Here is a 24,914-nt window from a genome sequence, read left to right as displayed (position 1 = left end):
AGGTATTTAAATCTTTTAAATATAAATATATAAATCAATGTATCATCTTGGACAGAAACACAAAACAAGTATTTAAGAAATATTTTATTTACACATATGTACAACACACAAAATAAAGCAATTTGTTTATACCTCACCTAATATTACAACTTATTTCAGACACATTGGCTTTTGTGTTGCACCAAGTAACCAGTGAGAACACAAATGGCTTTTCATTTTCAAAAGTTACAAAGTATCCTTTACTAAACCTTGAACATCAGGGAGATCAATCATTTCCTTTTCAGGATCAGTGAGCACCAGCTCGGCCTCTGTAGAACCAGCATTTTCCTCCAAAGAGGGAGACTGATTGGCAACTTCATTCAGTTTTCCCTCACAGAAGAAAAGGGAGTCCTCATTCTGTGCCATAACGTGGTGATCAGCGGATCCCTCGTCTTGGGGGGCAGGGAGCTGGTCATCACCTTCGTCCCCTGTGTCTTTGCCAGATTCCGCTGATGAGCTTCCACCTGGCGATTTACTCTTCTTCCTCTTGTGTTTCTTCTTGCTCTTCTTCTTTTTGCTTTTCTTCGAGTGTTTGTGGCGCAGAGGAGTGGTGGCGGCGCCTGTGAGGTCCTCTATGATCTCTTTGTCCCTTCTATGGCTTTTCCTACGAGGCTCTTCTGTACTTTTAGATGTGCTTGCAGATCTCGATGTCGTGGGGGGCCGCTCTCTTGACCTCCTGTCCCCATTCCGATCTCTGCTCCTGGACCGCTCTCTTGACCTCCTGTCCCCCTTCCGATCTCTGCTCCTTGACCGGTGTCTTCCCCTGCTTCTGCTTCTCCGGGGTCGTCCACTCTGCCCAGCGGCTTTATTGTACCAGCCGTGACGTGACCGCTTGCTCTCCTGACTCCTGCTGCGGCTCCGCCTCTCTCTGCTGCGGCTCCGCCTTACAGAGCGTCTCCATGACCACCTGTCCGGGCTGTGGCCTCTTTGTGACCATGACCGTTCTGAGAACCGGCCAGTGAAATTGCTGTCCCTATCAGGGGACAGATGGAGGTCCTGGTCAGCCTTGAGGAACTCTCGTGTGGGATTCCGGAACACATGGAGGAAATTGCAGTGCTTTCCTTTAGGACACTTCTGACGATCGAACAGGCCTGAAAGGAGAGGGGAAATCATGTTTACAGCCATTCATAATATAGTCCTTCATCAACATATAATGGGCTTTTTAAAGCCCGACGTCATCAAGGACATCTCATTCATCTAAATGTAACCAGAGGAGGCAAGACCGAGGAGAGAGGTGGAAGGCCCGATACACGAAGAAACACAAGAGCATCCTTCGCGGAAATGTTTTCAGTCGGAATTGTGCGATCATTGGTCCAAGCTGCCAAGGTAAAAGGTTCCCTCCCACGTCTGTCAACTTTTGGTTTCAAACAAGTTTGTAGGGATTTATCTGCGTCGATAAACTAGTAGATAGACCAAAATAGGACCTTTATATGCTGGAATTATCACAAACTACCATGAAAACTTTTTTTTTTTTTTTTTTTTTTAAATGCCTGTTTTGTTCACGCATTGAAGTATTCATTCATGTCTCGAGAACTATGTGGGAAGAGTCCATGTTCATATGACATTTTTAGGCTTTGGTAAAAGCTCATTCTCTGCAATTTGCGTGTGTTTATTCTAAACTCTCATATCGGTCTCTCCTTCATTCCTCCATCCTCCTATAGTCCCTTCCTGGTTTCCTTCACAAAATTAATTATAAGGAGAGGCTAAGAACGGCAGGAAGGGAGGATAGACAAAAAGACAGATGAGAAAAGCCCAGTGATAATAGGCGGGCTGAAGTGTTTTGTTCGTGGAGCATCTGCTGCAACAATGAGCTTCCACTACAGCGTTTCCCATACATTGACTTATTTGTGGCGGCCCACCACAATATCAACATTGACCACCACACAATCATTTTTACAGGTTCTACTTAGTTGAGCTTAAATCTGGTTAGGATCATAACCACGCTGCGCTAATGTGTTAAACTGTTGCATTCAAGTTAATTCTGCAAACCTACCACCACAAATAGAATTCAATTCTGTGGGAAACACTGCACTATTATCAATGCACTATTATCAATGGAACTGGCTACACTAGGCGTGATGGCAGCACGTACATTTGAAAAAATCTATTGTCCATTATAGTCTATTGTGGCGGTCTGCGAACGGAGCGCTTAAAGTGCAGACCCGGTGTAGGCTGGCTGCAACTGTACAAAAACTGTGCCTACCACATATTGCGGTCTTCCATCTGGTGACCGGTGAGAACTCACACTGCAGCTGCCTTCCAGCGTAATATCGTCCATTAAACTTCAGGAAGGCTTTGCTACAGTCTTCCTCCCTGCAAATGTATGTGTAGCATTTAGAGAAATGACACAATACACACAAAGCAGTTCAATGAAGTCTCCCTAATTTTTCACTTACGTGGCATACTGAACATACACATTTCCTCTCAGATGGGGCTCAAAGTTACAGCTGACCTGTCAAGAGAGAAACAAAAGCGTTTTTCACGGTCAGTCTTTCTTCCATCTGCATGTATAAGTTCTACAGTGAGCACCTTTATGAGCTACTGTTACTACCTTAAACTGAATAACTTTCCCAGCACTCTTGAATTCGGGGAGTACATCTTCATAAAAGTCCAGGAACTGCTGGTGGACTTCGTCTTCACTATATTCTAGGTTAGCATCTGTATCGTAGTCATCGCGCCGAGACTGCTCCATGCCATAGTGGACAAACATCCCTCTGATCAACAGAGTACAACTGGAGGCAGGGTGCCTGTGCTTCCGGGAACACCTGAGAGGGACCAAAGAACATTGAGCCATTTCTGCTTCCATTGCCATGGTTTTACTGCACTGTATAACTGTACAAAAAAACTTTAGTGAAAATTAGAATTTATGTGGCCAAAAGCATGTTATTTCAGGTTTGATCTACCTGTCCCCAAAACGGCAGGCTCCGGTTTTGAGGAAGAAGGGGCAGTTGGCTCGGTCCTTCTCTGTGCCAATGTCTGTTTGGGCCGGGGCCTCTGGGTTCCTCCAAGGACCTCCATTTTCCAGCTACGGGATTGAAAGTAAAAGACAGAGCACACCATAAATACACAACAATCTGAGTGCATTACTTAAGTATGAGAAATACAGCAACCAAATCCTACCTCATTTTCAGCTTGGTCCAGCATTTTCTGTGCAGCTTCCTAAAATGGTGCAAAGACATAGTGGGGCGGATGAAAAAACCTGCAGCAACCTACAAAGTATCTGTTACCACTTGTTAAGAACATACACCATCAAGGGCCCTTGGACAACTTGCCTGAAAATTGAATTTGCAGAAGAGTAAGTAAAGACAGGTATTTCAATACAGTACACAAACATACACCGCTTTCTTATGTGTTTGGAGCATTAAAATAGATAAAATAAATACAACATTCTATGACAAAAGATACATTCTCTTCCTCTTGAGGGAGGCACCTGGTGGTCTGTCTCATTATGTGCATCTTAAGTCAAGGAAATGTATGGAAACAGTTGCACAGCAAAACAACAAACAGGTATCTTAGTTTAATCTCAAATTAAGTTATATATTTCCCCCCCCCCCCACAAGTGGGATTGTTTTCAGTTGTTCTGTTCCTTTGGCAGAGGATATCTGTCTTTTTATCCGCCCAGAGCATGAGTCACCTCTCTCTCTCTCATCGCCTGCTGCTTTAGATCTCTTGATTCTCTCTCTTTCCGTTGCTCTTCCTCCCATTCTGCTTTAATTCTGTTCTAGAATGGCAAAAAGAAAGAAAACGTTTTGGAATACAGTAACCTTGATGTGACATCATACAATGCACACGCATGTCCACGTTTAAATATATCCAACGCCATTTTGTCCAGATGTAGGGGCTTTAAGTTCACCTCCTCCTCCTCTTTTTTGCGTTTAGCAGCCTCCACCTTCTCCTGCTTCATCCTGAATTCCTCCTGGGCAAGTCTTTCTCTTTCAAGCCACTGCTCGTGTAATCTCTGCCTGTGTGAATGATGAGGAGGCAATGTAAATATGACAACAGAATTAGCTTTCTTCACGGAATGTTGTGATTACATCAATTAGTCAGTTTCATTTTAGAATACAACAGCATTTATGAGCCACTCAAAACTAGAGGTAGACTATGTATGCAGTTGGGATATCTGTGAACAGATAAAGCATAGTAGATAAGTTGAAGTAGAACTGATATAAAGACAAAGTAGGAATTTCAGATGTATAATGGATGCACTCACCTCTCTTCCTCGGCTTTAGCATCTGTTTCGTCATCCTCGCTACCCTCACCTTCGTCATCCTCTTGGCAGTCTGGTTGGTCTGTAAAGTAACATTGACTGACTTGTAAGCGCCTTGGTAGCTAGAGAGAGGTGTTATGGATTCAATTGACATTAGTTAAATGACAACAAACAAGTACGCAAGACAACGCAAGTTAACTTAACTAACTTACCCGAGACTGTTTTTTTCGCAATTGCTTGTCGCCTTTTCTTCCTTCGTTCTCTTCTAAGGGCAGCACGTCGTTGCTTTTGGCTGGAAAGACGTAGAACAGTACAGCACTCACAAACACGCTGGGTGAACATGAACAGACTCTTTATGACCCTTAATTAAAAGACTTTGAAGTTGTTCGTTTAGTTCACCGTCTACAGACAGTACCAAGGCAAGAGAGCGACACTCCATCACATCAGCTAGCGAGGTAACATAAGCTAACTAGTTAACGTTGCATGCCAACAAGACCGCTCGTGCATATGGCACATACATTATTCGAGGCCAGATATCTAGATGTGTAGTACACATATTATTTTAGCCATGGGCTAAATTTGGCGTTTTTAATACAAACCTCAACGACGTGGTTGATACTGGCGGCACAACGGCTGCCATTTTAGCGTCCAATGTAACGTTATCTGGGGTCAAAGTTGAAAGCCTCCATCCTCTCTCCAGTCTGTTAAATTATGATCCTCTAGAGAATCAGAAGATCATTTTCAAGACTTAATGTCTTCCGGCGTGTAAATAACACTAATACGTGAACATTATTCAATGTCAGCCTTCAACCAAGCTAACTGTAAACATTTGCACTAAATTACTGCGCATGAGCTGAAAGCGTCGCGCCTGACGCATGCGCTATCAATCGTACCAGATGCGCGCCGGATGAAAAGAACTGTGGAGCCAAATCTTCTGAATTAAAACACAATCTGCTTGCTTGGTGCTGAAATTCAACAGAAGAACGAGATTACTTAGCGTTTGAGCATTGTGTCTCACGCTTTTGTGTGTAATTTCCCCACCCTGTCGAAATGGCAGATAAAGAGGGTAAGTTGATATAGTTTGGATGTGAATATTCCCATGCTTTGTGCCGGTGTTGTGGCGTTGGTTGGTCTCCTGTTAGCTGGCTAGAACTGTGCAGTAATGCCGAGCTAGTTAGCAATGTAATATTGCTAGCTGCAAGATAAAGTTAAGTAATATGCGTCTGTCCTTCTCGCTTACTTTGCTCCTTCACTCGGTTCTACTAACGCATGATTGTTATTATTTTCACAACAGATGAAGCGATGGCTCAATTGCATAGATGTTTTCAATATTACAAACTTAGCCTTAACCCACGTTAGCTAGCTAGCATAAATAGCTAATCAGCTAACTTTAAAACAAGTACAGCTGAAAGCAGAGCTCCTAGTTAAACATTTTCTATCATAGGCATTAACTTCATATAACATTAACTCTGGATGGGCCGTTATCTACTTTGCTTGTTGTTTTTGCATCATAAAGCCTTGGTGTTCGTCGTTTTGCTTTTCTGAATTTAAACGATAATTTCATAAATGAAATAATTTGGTTTTTAATTGCACATATTATGAGGTATTACATCACTTTTTATTCAACGTACTCTAGATGATTCAGTGTGAGGTAAATATGTTATGCAAATGTATTGATTGTGATGAATGATTGTGAAGGAACATGCTTTTCTATCAGTGTCTCATGGCCTTCTAATAAATATCATACTTGTAGTGTATGACGATGCTGTGGAGGAGAGGGTCATCAACGAAGAATACAAAATTTGGAAAAAGAACACGCCGTTTCTGTATGATCTGGTTATGACACACGCCCTTGAATGGCCCAGTCTCACAGTTCAGTGGCTGCCCGATGTAAACAGGTAAGACCTAACTAAAACATGAGTGGTAATAACATAACCAATGACAAAATAACTTTCACATACTGTAGTAGACCATCACACCACCACAGACTGTACCCTTCCAGAATTATTGGCACTTCTGTTAAAGTTGAAGTAATATATACAATACAATAATATATTTATTGTAATCTCACAATGAAAACAATGAGGAGAAACCAAGCACCTTAATGAGGTTCCCAAGGCCTTTGGGAATAAAAACAGCCCCACAACACACAGCCCCTCCACCATAATTCTCATTAGACATGGGGTTCTTTTCAGTATAGTCATTCATTTATGTACACCTAAAGTTTCTTGCCAAAGAATCTTACAGTAGACCACACTTCCAGACAGTCACTCTACCATTCAGTAACTCCTGCCGTTTACATTTGTAATTAAACAGTGTAGTGCCCGTTCAAACATGTCATTCCTGTAGAAAAAACGTAGGCCAATTGAGCTTTCGCGAAGTCCCGCCCCCCCAGTTACTGTTGCTAAGTCCGACAGCTCAGACCGGAGTTGACTAGAACTTCAATGGTAGCTGTAAGCCTGTCTGTAAAAGTTACAACCCAAGAGGCTCTTTTACAGAGCCACGGACCTGATTTAATTTAGAATCTGTTGAACAACTCCACTATGCCATGGAGACACATGTATAAAAAATGAATATCGAGGTCTGTTGGGTGACAAACTTAGACGAGGGGCGAGTGGGACTCATTGATATCAATAACTAGCTGTGCTAGATAGACTTGCATGCATATTACAAGGGCACCAGGTCATGTCATGTAAGGAACATGATACGGCAAATAATAATAATCCATGGATAAATAATCTGCAAATAATAAATAATCCATAGATGTGGTGGAGCACTGTTTCATTGTGGTTTGCTAAGGAGTAACCCTTTGCTTAAAATAGGGGAGAGCTGGGAGGAGAGAATTTAATCTAATTTAACATAATTACAAAAAAGCATAATCAAGATTGAAAGCCATTATTCTGTGAATCAGTGTTGCGTTAATCCCACACATGTCGTTTGGCCGTCCTTTTTCAATTTACATCACTATACAATCCCATAAAACCGGAAAAAAATCACGGCTACCAATGCATTTCTATGGAGCCGTAAGGTGAAGCTGATTGGACTTTGTCTACATGTGCGGAGCTACTGGACTCCCATTGGCTCATCCGCGCTCAATGGGCGGGGCTTGTGATGGGTCAATTACATGCCCGTGGGTATGCCTGCTTTAAAAATAGGATGATTGGGAAAACATCATTCCAGCTAAGCATTCAATAATGAATACTGAATATTATATTATGATAGCCTATAATTAATGTACAGTAAGCAGAATTTGGGCATAGCTGCATTTAGGCATTTTGTGGAATGATGCATCATCGTATGAAATTTGCAACAATGTGACTCAACAATCTCTAGCCTATAAGTGACCTGCTCTGTCTGCCAAAGCTGATTGAAATTACATAAACCTAAAGCTTTGATAAAGCTTTTGGCATTCTGAAACATTGTTAAATTCGGGACCATTAGCCTATCGCTCATTTCAATTTGGGACCTAACCTTGCAGTCGGAATTGTCGTTTGTTTATTCAAAGGCTTTTCGAAGTGTCAGTGCATTATTGCACATCATTTTTATATCATTGGAAATAGCCACTGCATACCCGTGTTTGTTGGCGTGTTTTTGCAAAATCCGCAGAATAATTTTATGCAAGCAAACTGTATACAGGGAATCTTTACTGTTAATGTCAGACATGATAAATCATCCAAACATCTTGACCCGTTCTGTGCCCTGATTCAGTGCTGCCAAGACGCCCCTCTCCCTGTCTTTGGTCCTGCGCTGTGCTATATGGGGGGGGGGGGGGGAGTGGCTACAGTAGAGCGGAGAAACTCAACGCGTGCTTCTTATACCAATATATTTAACACTATCTTTTGCATTTCTTATCCAAACAACGTCAAACTTGACACTGCAGACTTGGCAGGCGTCTTCCTATGGGCACCAGTAAGCGCAATCAATCCCACAGTTCGACAGATATTCTGTTAACACACAAACACACAGATAGGGGAGTGGCTAGAGTAGAGCGGCGAAAGCCAATGTGTGCCTATTTTAGACATTTACCGATATCTATTCCATTTCTTATCCAAAACAACGTCGAACTTGGCACTGCACTTACTCGTGAAAATTAGTTAAATAAATAAATAAATTAGTCTTAGCTATAAAAAAAACTAAATTAGTCTTAGCTAATGTTTGCCTGATCCTGAGACCTAAGCTGATAACAGAATGGGTAACCGACGTTAGCAAGTGGCCAGAGATTCATTAGCCCGACATATACGGCTATCTGGTTGACAAGACCAGCATGTATACATGCAAAAAATTAGTACAAGTCAGCATTTTTCTTGACGTTTCCTTGACATTTTAATCAATTCACACACACACAATTCAATGGGAAGCTTTCTGACCCCGCACACTGACACACATCTTTTCTGTGACGTGAACCATCAAAGGGTCTATAGTTAATAGATATGGCATTTGAACATGCAATTTTGATAAATAATGTTTCGTTGATAATTTGACAACTGGCATCTCATACTTGCTTGTAGACCAGAGGGAAAGGACTACGCTGTCCACAGGCTGGTGTTGGGGACACACACCTCCGACGAACAAAATCACTTGGTTATTGCGAGTGTCCAGATCCCTAATGATGATGCACAGTTTGACGCTTCTCATTACGACAGTGAAAAAGGAGGTGAGTTTTTGTTGTTGTTGTTTGTTTGTATTTTTTGTCTTTTTTTCTGTGCCTAGTGTCAAGTAACTTGTTAGAAAGGACTGTCTCTTTATTAAGTACATCTGTTTACGAAGGAATGGGAAATCACATGATCCAAATATATGCCAACAACGTGCTTTACCTTCTGTGTTTCTCTTTTTTTCCAGCAGGTATGGTCATCCGTAATATCTTATTTTATGGGTCTGGAGTCCCTGTTACAGAATTTTGAGACTCATCGTAGGAAGGTCCCTGTTAAAGGTGGAATTTGCATGCACAGAACACTGCCCACCAAGAAACATCTAATCCCCGGCATCCTTTGTACTCGGGAAAATTCTGATTCAGATATATCAGTTTACCCAGAGAAAAAAAAAACATGCATGTACTATGTATCTATATGCTCCTATGTAATCTGTATGTTATATGCTATATGTATCTAAATGCTGCTGATAATGTGCTCTCAGAGAATGAGATTAAAGGTTACATTAAAGGGTATATACTGTAAACGATGACTCGCATTAGTAAGGTCATAGTTCATAGGTAAATTCTTTCTTTGAAAACATAATCTTTATCAATTTACATTTACGGTACCTGGTTGGATAATATTTTTCTATAATTGTTATGATTAAAGATGTTTAGATCTATTATAGATTTAGTTTTTGGAATGCTTTCATCTAGTCTTCACACACACTTAACCATAGGTGTTTTTGTTTCTCTGTAGAGTTTGGGGGTTTTGGATCTGTGAGTGGTAAGATTGAAATTGAGATCAAGATCAACCATGAGGGTGAGGTGAACCGTGCACGCTACATGCCTCAGAACCCCTGCATTATCGCCACAAAGACGCCCACCTCCGATGTTCTGGTGTTTGACTACACCAAGCACCCCTCCAAACCAGGTGATCCACAGTTTTTCAAACTAGAAATTACAATGAACACAAGTGATTTATGACAATCACTTCTATAGACCCTTTCAACAATAAAAACAAAAACAATGCTTGAACGTTCTATTTGGGCCCCAATCTACTTCCTCTGCATTAAGATAACATGGAATGTTAAAAAGGAAGCCTTGTGGGGCCAACTATGATGCTGATAATGGAACTCTCTTGAAAGGGTCCATAGAAGGACTTTGTGAAAGACTGTGTGAAGACTTTTAATTGGTGATCAATATGCAATGTGTCTACGTGAGTAAGAGAGGTATCCAGTGACCAGCTTTTAAATTGTGTCCGTCCATGTGTTCCGGGTACAGACCCCAGTGGAGAGTGCAGTCCAGATCTGAGGCTGCGAGGGCATCAGAAAGAGGGCTACGGCCTCTCCTGGAACCCTAACCTCAGCGGCAACTTGTTGAGCGCATCAGACGACCATGTGAGTGTCTCTGTGTCTCTCTCTCTCTCTCTCTCTCTCTCTCTCTCATGCACAGTTACATTTTTCTCCCTTAAAATAGGTTAAAATATCACCTTAGTTACAGTATGGCAATGTATTGAAGCACCTCATTACAATCCGTATTGGCATCAGATTCTCTCCAATACACGACCCTTATTTCAACATGGATTCCCAGAACAATTTCTATTCTGCACCTTACTGTGCTGTTATGAAGGATCCAGTTTGTAACGCACACTGTCTGTTTTCCAGACCATCTGCCTGTGGGACATCAGTGGTAGTCCGAAGGAAGGGAAGATCATCGATGCTAAGACCATCTTCACTGGACACACAGCTGTGGTGGAAGATGTATCCTGGCACCTGCTCCACGAGTCTCTCTTTGGCTCTGTGGCGGATGACCAGAAGCTTATGATGTGAGAACCCCCAGTCTCGCTCTTCAGAGTAGATGACAAAAATAGAGAGATAGAGGGACCATAGATATCCAGGGTTTGTTTTGGGGGGGGGGGGGGGGACTGAAAGTTATGGAATTGAAAAAAAAATGGCAATTTCCAGGCCTGGAAAAGTTTTGGAAAACGAAAAACACCCCGAAAAGTTTTGGAAAAGTCATGGAAATTTGCTTCACCCATTGCAATTCTGCTTAGAAATGTATCACGTTTGGGCAGATCATGTCGCACACTTCCTTGTGTATGTCGCGCGGAGACCAGAGACCGTCGTTTTCTGAAAGGACCTACTCTGCCCTCCCGCTACTCATTCGACTCACTTCCATTGCTGTAGAACACACAAACAGTGGAAGGGAGTAGGGAGAGGGCAGAGTAACTTGTTTTGGAAAGCCCAATTATATTTGGTTGAACTTAAATTCAACATTGTAGGCCTAGGCTATGTGCTATGCCAGGAATATAGGCTACCAGTTGAATCACGTCTAGCTTCACTTGGATAAATAAGACACTTTTTTTTTTTTTTTTTATAATTGACAGCTTACGTTTGTTGCATTAGCCTTTAAATCAGTTGTTTAGTCATGCAAGGACTGAAAATATTTCAGTCGATGTCATGCACACCAACGTTGTAGCCTATTCCACGTTGTTTGCATTGAGATTATCTCTTTCACTGTTGCCGAGTCAATTTTGTGAAGATTCGGAAACGTGGATGGGTTGCCGTCAGCATATCAGTAGCGAGTGTGCCAACAAATTATGTAGGGGCAGGTTTGCAGCTGGGTGGCATTTTGCGTCTGTGATGGCCTACTTGGGGTTCTAAAAAAAGACGCTAAAAAGCTGCAGGAATTAAACACGCAATAAAGATATGGGTCATGATGTACCGACAGAGTTGAAGAAGAGCTAATTAGTATTAGATTAATCAGGATTTCAATGTGTGGAAGGTATTTCTGTAGTAGCTATGTGTAGGGTTCTCTGGCTAGTTATCATGCTATCTTTAGTGGAAATCTGGGCAAGACAAACCATGGACATTTTGGTATTACTATTATTAAAAATAGTTATTCCTTCAAATTTAGTTATTTGTTATTTATTGGTCATTTTGTTTGTTATGTTTTAAACAAAAATTAAAAAAAGACTCCTCTCCTTTAAGTAGCACCTCAATATGCGTGGTGTGATGTGACACAGTGAAACGATGCAATGCCCAACAGATCATGTATTTCACATGTTCTTTCTCTTTCTTTTATAGCTGGGATACTCGATCTAACAACACAGCAAAGCCCAGCCATTCGGTGGATGCCCACACCGCAGAGGTCAACTGCCTGTCCTTCAACCCCTACAGCGAGTTCATTCTGGCCACTGGCTCAGCTGACAAGGTTTGCGGATTTCCCGTTTAAAAAGAATCATGTTTCATGGATGTAAACTCCTCACCTTTTAGGTGAGATGCTCCCTTTTGATATTAAAACAGGTCATCTACAAGATTTGTACAGTGTGAAGGAAAACTTATTTGGGGATGGGAGCGCAGTAGCTGAAGAACAACGACACACTTGCGGTTTCCAAGGGACTCAACCAGTGGTGAAATTCAGCTGTAGTTGTACATTAAGTTCTTACAGAATCCTTTCAGAAACACAGCAGCAGCACAGCAACAGGTATCATTTTTGTAAATGGGGTGTTTAAATGCAGGGTCAAGTTCTGCTCTTCTCAAATCTCGTTTGAGATTAGAAATGGGTTTGGGGGACCTTTTAATTCACTTCCGATTTCCAAGGGGCATAACCAGCAATGAACTTGATTCAAGCTATTCAGCACGGTGGCTTTGTGGGACCTCCGTAACCAGAATCTGAAGAGTAACAAGTCCTTTCTTTTCTTTAGACGGCTTTACAAGACCTTCGTAACGTGAATTTGAAGAATAACGTGTCCTTTCTTTTCTTTAGACGGTGGCTTTATGAGACCTTCGTAACGTGAATTTGTAGAATAACGTGTCCTTTCTTTTCTTTAGACGGTGGCTTTGTGGGACCTCCGCAACCTGAAACTGAAGCTGCACTCCTTTGAGTCGCACAAGGATGAGATCTTCCAGGTAATACTCTATAAATAGTATGTAGCTTTAGTTTCATCGTGGATTTCCAAATTGTCTGCACTGTATTCCACCATCCTCGCTACAGATGTGTGGGTTTAAGGGTCATTCACACCAAGAATGATAATGATAACTATAACCATAATGATAAAAGCGTCCACACTGAACAACGATAAACAAAGTCTCCTTGTGTTAATGAATGTGATGGCTAAAATTTGTTCTGATTAGCTTTTTATCGTTCTCCAAATCGCTCTGAAAGTGATCCCCAACAATATCGCTCTTCAAGCCGTTATAGTTTATGCGTGAACATCCGTCATTCATATTAACAAGAACGATATTTGCTTATAGTATATCGTTATCGTTCTTGGTGTGAATTACCCTTAAATCTGGCTTTTTTCAGTTGAAAGCGTATGCTGCCCAGGGGTTTATTGCACTGACAGTGATGTTTTACTGACTTCTCCGGCAGGTACAATGGTCCCCTCATAACGAGACCATCCTGGCATCCAGTGGCACGGACCGACGACTCAATGTGTGGGACCTGAGGTAGGATAGAACCCTCGCTGCTGTTTAGAATAAAGCATTCCTGTCCTCCATCAGCGCCAAAAACGGGAAAATCAGGTTCTGTTGACATGTTAATGGTGGTGGGTATAGTTGGTATAGGTAATGACTCCCATTTTCCATTTCCATCCAAGTTGAACACTGTCCAGTGAGCTTTACTCAGTGCCAGTCAGAGGTTACGGATTTAAACTCTGGTGCCAATCCCATAACTCTGTGGTCTGTGATCCTGCAATATGAGACTCTCATTATACCTCCCAGAGGTACAGCACACTGGGGACTTGGTATGGGGGAGGTAAACGGTGGTATGGGGGGGGGGGGGGGTGGTGTAAACGGTGGTATGGGGGTAAACGTTGGTATTTGGGGGGGCAGTGGTTTGGAATGGAGGGGTAAACGGTGGTATGGGCGGGAGGGTAAACGGTATGCCACACTGAAGACTTGGTATGGTGGTGGTTTGGTACTGGGGGGTAAATCGTGCTGTGTCTGAGTGGTGTTTTGTGTTTTTCAGTAAAATCGGGGAGGAGCAGTCAGCTGAGGATGCAGAGGACGGACCTCCTGAGCTCCTGGTGAGTCCTGGAGCTCTATTAGACCTCAGACATAGCTATTTGGATTAGGATTGCTATTGGGCAATTCCACGGAAAATTGACTTTTTGTCACATCCATAACGCCAGTGAAATGCCTTGCCATTTGTATGATGTGAATGATAACATTAATTTTTTGCGCATTTTTTCTCATTTGCATTTTTCAGCCAAAAATAGCAAATGCTCAAATTTTTTATGTAATCATTCACATCATACCATACCATCACATTTTATTGGCGTTATGGATGTTACAAAAAAAATAATTTTCCATGGAATTGTCCTATTATTAGCATGATTTAGACCTCAGACTAGGGTTGGGCGATGTTCCCTTAATTGGCTTTTGACAATGTGTACCGTAAAACATTGTGATGGACGATGATATCCCCCGGGGGGGGGGGGGGGTGTATATAGTCAACATTAATTATCATATGTCTGTACAGAATATGTATAATTTTCTACATAAAATGACATAGCCGTAGCTTACAGTTACACAGCATATTATACACATATGGCCTAGTGAAAGTGGACAACTGAGAGACTTGGGCTACCGAAGTTGTGTGCAAGATCTGCTCTAGTGAAATCCTCGTAAAACATGGACAGACAACCAATCTGAACACTTCCATGTGCACCAACCAGCGGAATATTACACATTGTTAGTAGTCTATAGCTCATTTGCAACGCATCTCATACCACGTTATTACCGGCCATGCCGACTATGAGCAGGGGCAGTAGAAAGTGAAAGGGGCTGTGATCGCACAGTCCAGGCTACTGGAGGCAGGAAGCGGCAAACAACTTTTACAAATAACAAATACTGATTACCACGGAAAAAATATTAGAGCTATGTACAGTGCGAGACGGAAAAAAAAAAGACAATAACAATGTCACAATCAGGAATAATATTTGAATAAGAAGGTAGTTTCACATAGATAGTCTAAGTACTTCATTTTTGCACTCTCTGGCTGACAGTCTTTAAAGTACTCTGCATATGCATCAGTTCTAGGCTCAACTTCATTTCCAGGGACACATTTTTATGTTTTAGCCTATGTTAAAGCAGGGTTTACAGAATTAGTGCGTGCCTGGCTTGTGGAAGAATGGCATCACAATTGTTGCTTCCCATCGTGATGTCTGTAAACCATCACGATCGTCCATCGGCCCAACCCTATCTCAGACGTAACAATTTGGATTAGGATTGCTATTAATTAGCATGATTTATTTCCTCACCCATGAACAGATTTGTAAATCTTCTGTTGGTCCTTGTTTTGTCATCCACATAGTTTATTCATGGTGGACACACAGCCAAGATCTCTGACTTTTCCTGGAATCCCAATGAACCATGGGTGATCTGCTCGGTGTCAGAGGATAACATCATGCAGGTTTGGCAGATGGTGAGTGTCAGGCGTAAAGCAGGAGAACTGCTGCTTTCCGTAGCAATGAGGTTTAAACTGGAAAACGGGTGTCATCACAGCCGCTAGCGATAACATTAATTCTGACAGACTGTATGAATAATGATAAATAAGTGTATTTGATTAGACCTGTCTTCCGGTTTAGTCTTCTAACATTCTTATAAACCTCATTATGTTACTACCTTGTTATAGGTAGATGATTGGCTTACTACGTATGATTTGAATTGTCTTTTTCCGAAATGGTGCTATTGATGTAGAACGGTTATCTGTACAAACTGTTCATATTTTCTTCTGCAGGCGGAAAATATTTACAACGATGAGGAACAAGACACCCCTGCTTCAGAGCTGGAGGGGCAGGCCTCATAACGCCGCTGCCCGTGGGGCAGTTGAGGGGGGATTGGGGATACTGGCACTTCAGAGGCCCCTGAAGGCCCCTCAGCTGCAAGAAACCGGTTTAGTTTCTCCGCCTCTAGTTTCTATTCCTCTGCATTCCACAGAATAGTGAGCGCCACTCTATCCCTCTTCAGCCCGCCAACAGCAGGTTGATGTGGTCCTTATTGAAACAATCCCTTTCGTAATCAGTGTTGGGTCGGTGTTGCTGGAACGGCCTCCAGATCTCTTGCAACCGGCTTAGTTTCGTCCTTCATGGTCATGCTGAACAGAGCTTCGCATTGTAGAGGGGATGAGGGTGGCTATTTTTCAACAAATGCACTTGACAGATGCAATCTAAGGTCACAGCATCCTGATATGACACACCCTTTCAGGGCCAGATGGCAGGGTAACATTTTCTCTTCTTCAGTTTTTCTTTTTGTGCTTAACCTGATGAGAATTGCAATAAAATGTTTTGTAATAACTTTTAAATCATTGCTCTTCACTTTATATACTTAAACTACTTAAAACTGAAGTATTTGCTCAGTCAATTATTATTCAGTTAATTAAAACCAGTTGGATTCTGTGAAAGCCATAAAATAATTCAGGCAGTGAGCCAGGTCGTCCATTTGGGCGAAAGGAAGAACTACCAGTTAATTTCTAAAGCATTCAACAGTCTGTGTGCAAGGGAGTTCTGTTACACATGACGTGAATGAAGAGGCAAACATTCCAGTACTCAAGTTGAATAGTTTGGAAAATTCTACAAAATGTTTATTGAAAAGCAAGACAGGACAGAACATCTTTGTTTACAATCTCGGGGGGAACACAAGCTCATTTTGGGGGGGAAATAAAGCTTTTCAAAGCATTGTTGACTCCAGCCTCTTTCACAGCAAGATTCACCTGCAGAGGTAGATTTCTTGCATAACCTGAGAATCAAACTGAGGCATTGCCAAAGACAGGAACATTTTTTTTTTTTTTTTTAAATGTGTGGCAAAGTACCAATCATTTCCAACCACCCAAGGGCGACTTCTCATTGAACATACCATCACTTAACCCTTAAAGGTGTTGGTTTTTGAACGTTCTAAGTTCCGCAACAATTGAAGGTTCTAAAATTCTATGTTGAATTCAATGAACCCAGATATTCTTTAGAACATTCATTTCTCAACATTCCCTTTAAGGGTTAAAGGACATTGGATGGGCATATAACAACTCCACACTCACTGCTCAGGTGTTCACTGCATGTGTTGAGGTGAAAATCTTGCGAGGCACAAGCGAGCCTCTCCACAATCTAAAAGCACATTCACATTTCTAATGGGTTAGTGAAGAGTATATAATTATGTATTCTGAAAGTCAGGCTGGTTAAAAGTCTACTCCATATGGTTTAAATTCTCAATACAAGTCAGAGGCTGGTTGAAGTCTACTGATCCCAAATCCATTCTCTTGTTTGGTCATTAGTTTGGCAATGTACAAACATCCCAAATCTCCCCAGGACACTGCCACTTTATATATACAAAACTGCTGAGCCCTTCAGCCCTCTGTGCCAACACTACATGGCCACTGGTCTGATCAGCATGTCCATTACTATTAAGACCAAATGTTTTTAGCGAACACATCAGCAATGATTAGAATGCTATGGATGTTTATCATCCTGTTGTCCCTATAACACTTAAAATAAAATGATTACTTCAATAGACCCTTCTAAGTTGAAAAATGTAAAATTACTTAGTTTCATTAATAATATTGTTTTGGCAGGCTGCAATGCACCTACCTGGAATGTCAATGAATGGAACATTTTCAAAAGCATTAATAAATGAATGTCTCTTGTAATAATTTTTCTAAGAGACCCTAAACCATAACCTAACCTAATGTGGACAGCAAACTCAGACCTGAGAGTGTGGCATGGTAAACCCTGTTTCCTTTCCATTGGATGACACACTAGAGGGCATTAAGGCCGTTTGGCAACAAGGGTGAATTTCTACATTCATTCAGTTCAGTATTCCACATTGTGAACTCCACAATACCTTCTGTTCCAGCGAACATCAGTATGGAGTGTAACGCATGAATTATACTATTTTATTCATGTTCATTACTGAGTAAATTGTTTCTTTAAAAAGGAAAAAAAAAAAAAAAACATTCAGAATTTTCAGTATATAAAGTATCAAATGTGTCAAGGCCCCATATGTTCGAAAAGAAAATGTCCCAGCCACACCAGACAGTTGAATCAGTCCACTGATCCACAGGAGCACAACAGCATGATCAACATCAAATCACAGGAAACATGATTCTCCTAAGAGCCAGCAGCAACAGCTCCGTCAAATGACTCAGTTCCAGTACAATGGGTGAACAGGTGTGCGCTCACCATAGTCATACTAATGTTTAGCCATTTAGTTGCTAGAACGAATCCATTTACGCTCCATGCCTCAACACGTGTTTGTTCAAACAGATTCTGGAACTCAAACTGATCTCAAATGGTGCAAGGAAGTGGCAGCAGCATTTCAATGGGACCAACATTTTGACACTGAAGTCAACAACAGTGTCCATCCAAAATTAAATGTACATCAAAAATGTTGATAGCAGCCTGATCAAACTAGCCCTTGAACTCAAGTCGCCCATGATGCACAATCACTAAAGGCAGACTCCAGATCCACAGAGTAAAAATAGTCTAGTGAAAAAGCTAATATGAATTTTCACCCAAACTTTGGAACCCAACTTTTACGGTTTTGCGTGACCTTTTGCTGCAATATGGTATAAAAGGGAACTTCTTTTCCCTCATAATGCCCAGACATTTCTGAAGTTATTAGGAGGATGGTCAGAAACAAAAAAGAGGTGACTGTTAATCAGTTATGCTTGGCTAAGTCAACAAAGCAATGTTTTTAACATTATATGCATCTGGAATATTTATTCTGATCCCACAGGCCAGAGATGAGAGCTACATCTTTTAGATGGAGAACAAAAATGGTCCCACAGATCAGCAGAGAGAAGAGACTGAAAACAGAGACTCAGAATAAGAAAAATAAACTCTAAAGCTGCTGCATGACAGCCAACTTTGACCACATGAAATTTCCTAGGAAAATATGTATGTGGTAGATGGAACAGGAAAAGAAAGAAGTGCTCACCACCAAGCCTAGCATCCCCATGTACAGAGCGGTTATACTCACTAACGCAAATGAAAATCTCTTCTCAAATCTTTATAACTATTACACAAAAATATATATACCTCCACAAAAAAAAAAAAAGAAAAAAAAAAAAAAGGCAGCAGCCCTGGAGGGGCCTGGCTCAGACGTCTAGTTGCTCATCGGTGAGGAGGGAGGAGGGCTCTCCGTCCGGCTGGAGTCCAGGCTCCTCTGTCCCCGGCACTGCCTCCACGGGCTCTGCGCCTGCGTTAGGCTCCGGTGAGCGGCTGCTGTAGGGTTCCTCTGGCTGGGGGTCGGGGGGCCCCGTCCCCTCCTCCACCGGCTCCTGACCCTGCATGGTCTGCAGCTTTTCGTTGAGCTCGGTGCGTTCCTTCTGTAGCGCCCGGCACAGCTTCTCCAGCCGCTCCACCTTGCCTTGCTGCGCTTTGTAATGTTTGTCCCGCAGGGTTTTCTGTAGGGCCACAGCAAACAACATGGCTCAGAGCAAAAACAAACAAACAAACAAACAAAATTACGACAGTGATCAGTGACAGTTTGTAGTCATGCTGGAGGCATTGCATAACCACACAACTGACCACCCTCTCACCTCCTCCGCCATCTGAAGCAGCGCCTGGTTGTTGGTCTCCCATTTGGTTCGCCACAATGTCGTCTCCTTCTCTAACTTTTTTATCTTCTTCGTCATCTGCGAACAAATGAACAGACGTCACTTTGGCTCAAACACTGCACCGGGCACTGCACCGGGATTAGTGTGTACTTCACCTCACTGTGTGTTCACTGTGTGCTGTTTGTGTTTCACTAATTCACCGATCGGGTTAAATGCAGAGACCAAAAAAAAAGTATATATACTTATACTATACTAGACACAAGTGTGTGTGAGTTCAGATATTGATTTGTACCAGACACCACCCACCTTCTCCATCTCCTGTCTGAACGTGGAGAACACTTCATTACTCTTGGCCAGAGTCGTCTGAAACTCTTCAAACTTGTCCATGTACTGGGAAAGCTGCAAGACAGCGTAAATGATCCTCAGGTAGGTAAGGCCGAACTTGCATGTCAAAACACATCAAGAGAAAAACCGTGAGTCTGAAATACCTGCTGCTTCAGTTGGATCTCCTGTTCTTTCATCAGTTCACATTTGTGTCTCGTCTCTGTAGCGTCTTTTAAGAGCTGGATGGAATTGTGGAAAGTGCAAGCACCTTTCAGTTAATGATTGCATCGATAAGACCAACACAAAATCTACTGACATCGATAAGATGTATCGATAAGACCAACACAAAATCTACTGACATATTCAACCCATCTGGTCCCTGCTTTAAAGGTGTGACAGTGAGCACACCCTGAATCTACCGGGTAGCACAGGACATTCACACACCCTGAATCTACCGGTGACTCACCAGCTCTCTCTCCCGCTGTTGCCTCTCCTCTACCTGCTTCATCAGCTCTGCCGTGCGCTTCAGGTTGGCGTCCACCAGCTGCTGCTGCAGCTCCTTGTGCTTGAACACCTTGTCAATATGCTACAAGTAGACGGGGAGAGGGTTCAGCATTGGTTCATCGTCTCACAAAAACTTGGATGTTTCTGCGGCCCGCCGTCTATTGGCCATGAAAAATATTGGCCCGCGGCCAAAGTTACTTGCCGACCCCTGTTCTAGAGTGTAGCCTACAGATGAGGTGTTTGTAACTACATACCAATGCTAGAGATTTTGTGGGCTGTACTACAAAACGATCAACCTGTTCTATGAACAAAAAAAGTTAATGTACAGGCCTGCCTCAACCACTTCCAGAGGTCACTCTGAACAGGAGCATGCACTTAATTACTACTTATGGGCATCATCCTGGCACCACACTGACTGCGATGCCAAGAGGACCTCCTCTGTGTGAAGGCTGGCTGCAGCTCACCTCCTCCCGTAGCTCATACTGCTCGATGATCTTGTTGAGCTTGGCAGCCAGCTCCATGTTCTCCTGCCGCAGCTTACGGTTGTGCAGCCGGTGCTGCTCCAGCTGGTTCTCGATCTCCTTCAGCGTCACCTGGAAATGCAGCATGGCCTCCTTCCGCTGCTCCTCGTACTCGCGTGAGCTCCGCGTGTTCTCCTCCTGCCACGGCCATGGAGGGGGGGGGGATGGGGACATGAGCATGTTCACAGGGCTCTAGAACCTTAGATCACTGAAAATGTAGGCATGTTCACAGGGCTCTAGAACATCATATCACTGAGAAGATAAGCATGTTCACAGGGCTCTAGAACATTATATCACTGAGAAAATAAGCATGTTCACAGGGCTTTAGAACATCATATCACTGAGAAGATAAGCATGTTCACAGGGCTCTGGAACCTCAGGCAGGGATGTTTCTGAGCCCTTTAGGTAAATCATTCTAATGGACCTACCCAAGTCCCTTCTTAATGATGCTTGAGTTCTTGGCACCAAGTTTCATTACATTTTGGGATTACATAAAACTTGAGACTTTCACCGGGAATTTACACCGCAAAAAAGATGCAAGCAAGAGTGAAACGTAAATTGATCAATTTACACTGCCTCCATCTCTAGCGTCAACACAATAATGTTGCCTCTGCCTCCATATCTAGTGTCAACACAACAATGTTGCCTCTGCCTCCATATCTAGTGTCAACACAACAGTGTTTATCCTTGTGTTTTCATGTGTGTTCGCTTCACGTACACTCTAAAAATAGAAGTGAAGCGTAAAAATACACTTTCCTCTACTTTTAATAGCTGTAATAAATAATATGCACACATCCAGCGCTGCCAGTGTAAGTTGATACTGATTGTAATGGAATTCAGGACCGGGCGCTTGAGGAGCGACGGAAAGCCGCTTCCTAAACGTCTCTGGTGTAAATTCCTCCAGTGTTACCTTCAGTGTCTTGTTGTGCCGCTGCAGCTCCCTGCAGAGACTCTCCAGCTTGCTGCGGGCCAATATGGCCTTGCTGTGCTCCCCCTGCAGATGCATCTTCTCCTTGGACAGCTGGGTCTGCTTCTTCTGCAGGACCTTCATCTGCTTCTGCATACTGCGACTCTCCTCCAGCTAACCAGACAAACATATCAAACATATTACAGCTCTCCTCCAACTAATCACACACACGCGCGCGCGCACACACACACACACACACAAACATATCAAACATATTACAGCTCTCCTCCAACTAATGTCTCACACACATGCACACGCACACACACACAAACATATCAAACATATCACAGCTCTCCTCAAACTAATCCAGTGGTTCTCGGGAGTGGGGAATAGACTAGAGACATGTATTTTGCGCCTATCTTTATTAATGCCTTTCTTTTTTGACAAGGAAGATCAGTTTCAATACAAAATAGCCGCACACAAACATAGGAGTCATAAACATACCGACATACGAATTAAAACATCGTCAGATCCAGCAGACTTAAGAGGGGAAAAGGAACATGGAACCAAAATGTGAAAATAATATTTTAATGTTACCATTTTGCCGGGGTGATTGGGTCAGGTGAAATTCCCCACCTCTAAAGTGGGGCATGACAGAAAAAGTTTGAGAACCACTGAACTAATCACAGACACATATCAGACATATTACATGAAGCAGGGAATTGGTGTCTGGTCCATTTTTTTACAGCAAGTCCCTTTGAGACGCTCTTTATTGTATGGTGAATACAACATTGGAACAACATGGTCCAAGCCCTTTGTTAAAGGTACTGCAAAACAAAGCTTTGTTATGCTATACATTGATTTTGCTACAACAAAACACCTTTATATTGAGTCCATTCCTCCGTCATCACGCTCCCCAAAAGTATAGACTATGAAGCACATTGTCTGTAAAGTGTGCCTTTGTTAAGAGGTGCGACTGACATGGCAGTTTCCCCAGTATTTTTCTTCCTCTCCATAAACTATTATCAGAGCTACATAAACGTATACATATACAAGTTAATGCCCTTACCAGATCAGCATACATCTTGCACAAGGCAGCTAGTTTCTCTTCAGGAGTGGCCAAAGTATTCAGAGCTTGCATTAACAAAAGTACTTCTTTCCCTGCAAAGACAACACACAGAATCATAATTCCAAAAGTAATGCAAGGTCATTTCTACACTCTGGTATCTTTATCTTATGTCATTCAATCAAGAACTGAATCGTGATTGTGATCATACAAAAATACACAAAAATAGGCAAAACACCGTTATGGCTACTCTGGAAAGGCATAACATCATGACAAAACTTGTGTCGGAAACTAAGGAACTTACCCAAGCCTTTTCTGTCCAAACTTTTGTCAGAAGCCCTATCCAGTTCACCAACGAGCGGGTCAATTTGACAGTCCTCGCGCCCTGGTGTCTCTCCCCTCTCTTCCTGTATGCAGCAACTGCTCATCATGTCCCCAAAATCTTCCAAGTTGTCGGCGCATGGGTTATCCGAATTCGGAGGGGAGCTGCTGCCTTCGACTAGTCCCCGCGCAGAACCCACGTCGATACCGCTAGCCTCCATCATTCGACCACAAAACTGAACGAAACGGTGCACATGTTAACTCCAACGTTACAGTATTTTAGGCGGATTCTTAGAGCGCACTCAGGCAGAGCGAACCTGACGTACAAGCACTTTTGTGTGAAACATAGAACTGGCACAAAAAATGTAATACAGTTATAACGTTGACTACAACACCTGCTTGCCGAGTACAATGTGTTGTTAATCAAGCGGTGAAGCTGAAGCCTTTAAGGCGCTCGAGAGGATTACCACGTGTTCCCTAGCACACAAGTAAAACACCGACGCACATAGACAGCTACAGGGGCAATTCTGTATCTGATTATTCTGTACCTATCTATCGAACTATCACAAATCAAATCATTGTACAAGTTCAACCAAACAGCACAAGTAAAGCCCGCTAAAACAAAAACAACAGCATCTGTTAGGCCTAAAATACAGTAACAACACGTACTTGAAATCTCGCCTGAAATGTGTCACTGGCTGAATTAACTGCAAGGAAAGTGCATTACATAATTCGTAACAAGTCGCCAAAATATGTTAAGTGTGGTGCATGTCAACACACTCGTGTTAAAGTTACTGTAACAGGTTGCTGACAATCATTCCATGTGTGACCATTGTCATATCTAAACAGGTCGAATAAGAGATGCCTCTTTCGCTGACCTGGTTCACAGTTACATTAGTAGAATCCGCACCGGATGGAGCAACAGCAACTGTTTTAAAAATTGTTAGTGCTATCTGAAGCACTTTTGACCAAGCACAAGTATGTGGTCCACTTGCAAGCTTTTTGGGTTATTTTAAGCAGATAGCTAATGCTAACTAACGTTAGCTTGCTAACGACAACTTTCCGTACAAGAAATCTGAAATAGGAAACATAGTGTCTGTATCTTGTGTTCTATTCATCACATAAGACCAACCACATCGGCTTGTATTTAACATTTAGCGTTTTGCCGATACGGTTGTGTGAAACAGATTAGAACGATAAAGAGCGTTACATTACCAAATTACTATATCCGATGTGAAGCCAAGTCCAAAGGCTGTGTTTGTAAGCTAGTGATGGCTAACTATAACCTAATGTTAGCTTGATGCTAATAACCTCTACTTCCGTCGAAAATATTGTTCACCAAGCTCGTGCAAAAAATACTCAACACATGAAGAAGACAGACGTTACTGGGGGGAATAACGAAATACTGTCAACATGTGATAACCTGAACGCATGATAAGTAACCGCAAGTATGCAATGCGAAAACCTACCTGAATGTTTTCAGTGTTTAAATCGACCCTGGTATCTGAGTAGGTCGCCATATTGTGACGAAATACTGAACAAGTAAGACATAAGGGAGCCTGTTGAGAGGGTCCTCTGAATTAGGCCTATCACAAAAATGTTTTAGTTTTCATTTTCTAATTTGATAAATAGTCCCTGATTGAACTCCGGCACGAAACACCTACCTTCAGATAAAAATCCACTACTTTCAGTATTTGGCGAGGTTTATTAGAGGGTCACCAGGGCCTCTGAACAATCAGGTTTCTGCTGTTCACTGAGCCCACTCAGATGCATAAAGGTGCTTTTGGTTCTTTTCACTAAATGGTTCCATGTAGAAACAATTGCTTTGGGTTGAACCT

General features: G+C 42.3%; 3 protein-coding genes across 9 annotated transcripts; 1 reads left to right on the top strand and 2 right to left on the bottom strand.

Annotated features, from left to right (window-relative positions):
• Nucleotides 1-69: 69 nt before the first annotated feature.
• On the bottom strand, nt 70-5,099 carry zrsr2 (zinc finger (CCCH type), RNA-binding motif and serine/arginine rich 2). Of its 3 annotated transcripts, XM_042080173.1 has the most exons (12): nt 4,846-5,099; nt 4,459-4,538; nt 4,250-4,328; nt 3,893-4,001; nt 3,674-3,760; nt 3,160-3,198; nt 2,943-3,064; nt 2,591-2,804; nt 2,436-2,491; nt 2,243-2,352; nt 758-1,130; nt 70-712 (listed from the first exon to the last, which is right to left on the bottom strand). In XM_042080173.1, the coding sequence occupies exons 1-12, from the start codon at nt 4,884-4,886 to the stop codon at nt 226-228; spliced, it is 1,797 nt and encodes a 598-aa protein (XP_041936107.1). In that variant the 5' UTR covers nt 4,887-5,099; the 3' UTR covers nt 70-225. The 3 variants fall into 3 exon arrangements, with proteins under 3 accessions (XP_041936107.1, XP_041936106.1, XP_041936108.1); XM_042080172.1 differs by having other exon boundaries at nt 70-1,130; XM_042080174.1 differs by lacking the exons at nt 4,459-4,538; nt 4,846-5,099 and having other exon boundaries at nt 70-1,130; nt 3,893-3,997.
• An 18-nt stretch (nt 5,100-5,117) lies between these two features.
• Nucleotides 5,118-16,187, top strand: rbb4l (retinoblastoma binding protein 4, like). 3 transcript variants are annotated; one of them, XM_042080187.1, is made up of 13 exons: nt 5,119-5,312; nt 6,000-6,144; nt 8,755-8,900; nt 9,086-9,088; nt 9,637-9,810; nt 10,161-10,276; nt 10,544-10,704; nt 11,966-12,092; nt 12,713-12,790; nt 13,251-13,330; nt 13,851-13,908; nt 15,198-15,308; nt 15,624-16,187. In XM_042080187.1, the coding sequence occupies exons 1-13, from the start codon at nt 5,297-5,299 to the stop codon at nt 15,690-15,692; spliced, it is 1,284 nt and encodes a 427-aa protein (XP_041936121.1). In that variant the 5' UTR covers nt 5,119-5,296; the 3' UTR covers nt 15,693-16,187. The 3 variants fall into 3 exon arrangements, with proteins under 3 accessions (XP_041936123.1, XP_041936122.1, XP_041936121.1); XM_042080189.1 differs by lacking the exon at nt 9,086-9,088 and having other exon boundaries at nt 5,118-5,312; nt 13,254-13,330; XM_042080188.1 differs by lacking the exon at nt 9,086-9,088 and having other exon boundaries at nt 5,118-5,312.
• Nucleotides 16,188-16,441: 254 nt separating this feature from the next.
• Nucleotides 16,442-24,763, bottom strand: txlng (taxilin gamma). 3 transcript variants are annotated; one of them, XM_042080185.1, is made up of 10 exons: nt 24,741-24,763; nt 23,060-23,312; nt 22,759-22,850; nt 21,693-21,863; nt 20,726-20,920; nt 20,224-20,343; nt 19,922-19,996; nt 19,740-19,832; nt 19,416-19,511; nt 16,442-19,280 (listed from the first exon to the last, which is right to left on the bottom strand). In XM_042080185.1, the coding sequence occupies exons 2-10, from the start codon at nt 23,298-23,300 to the stop codon at nt 18,972-18,974; spliced, it is 1,392 nt and encodes a 463-aa protein (XP_041936119.1). In that variant the 5' UTR covers nt 23,301-23,312; nt 24,741-24,763; the 3' UTR covers nt 16,442-18,971. The 3 variants fall into 3 exon arrangements, with proteins under 3 accessions (XP_041936119.1, XP_041936117.1, XP_041936118.1); XM_042080183.1 differs by lacking the exon at nt 24,741-24,763 and adding an exon at nt 24,546-24,649; XM_042080184.1 differs by lacking the exon at nt 24,741-24,763 and adding an exon at nt 24,292-24,523.
• Nucleotides 24,764-24,914: the final 151 nt, after the last annotated feature.

The sequence above is a fragment of the Alosa sapidissima genome, chromosome 23 (assembly GCF_018492685.1).
Source record: "Alosa sapidissima isolate fAloSap1 chromosome 23, fAloSap1.pri, whole genome shotgun sequence".
NCBI lineage: Eukaryota > Metazoa > Chordata > Actinopteri > Clupeiformes > Clupeidae > Alosa > Alosa sapidissima.
This window is presented reverse-complemented; position numbering and strand designations above follow the sequence as displayed.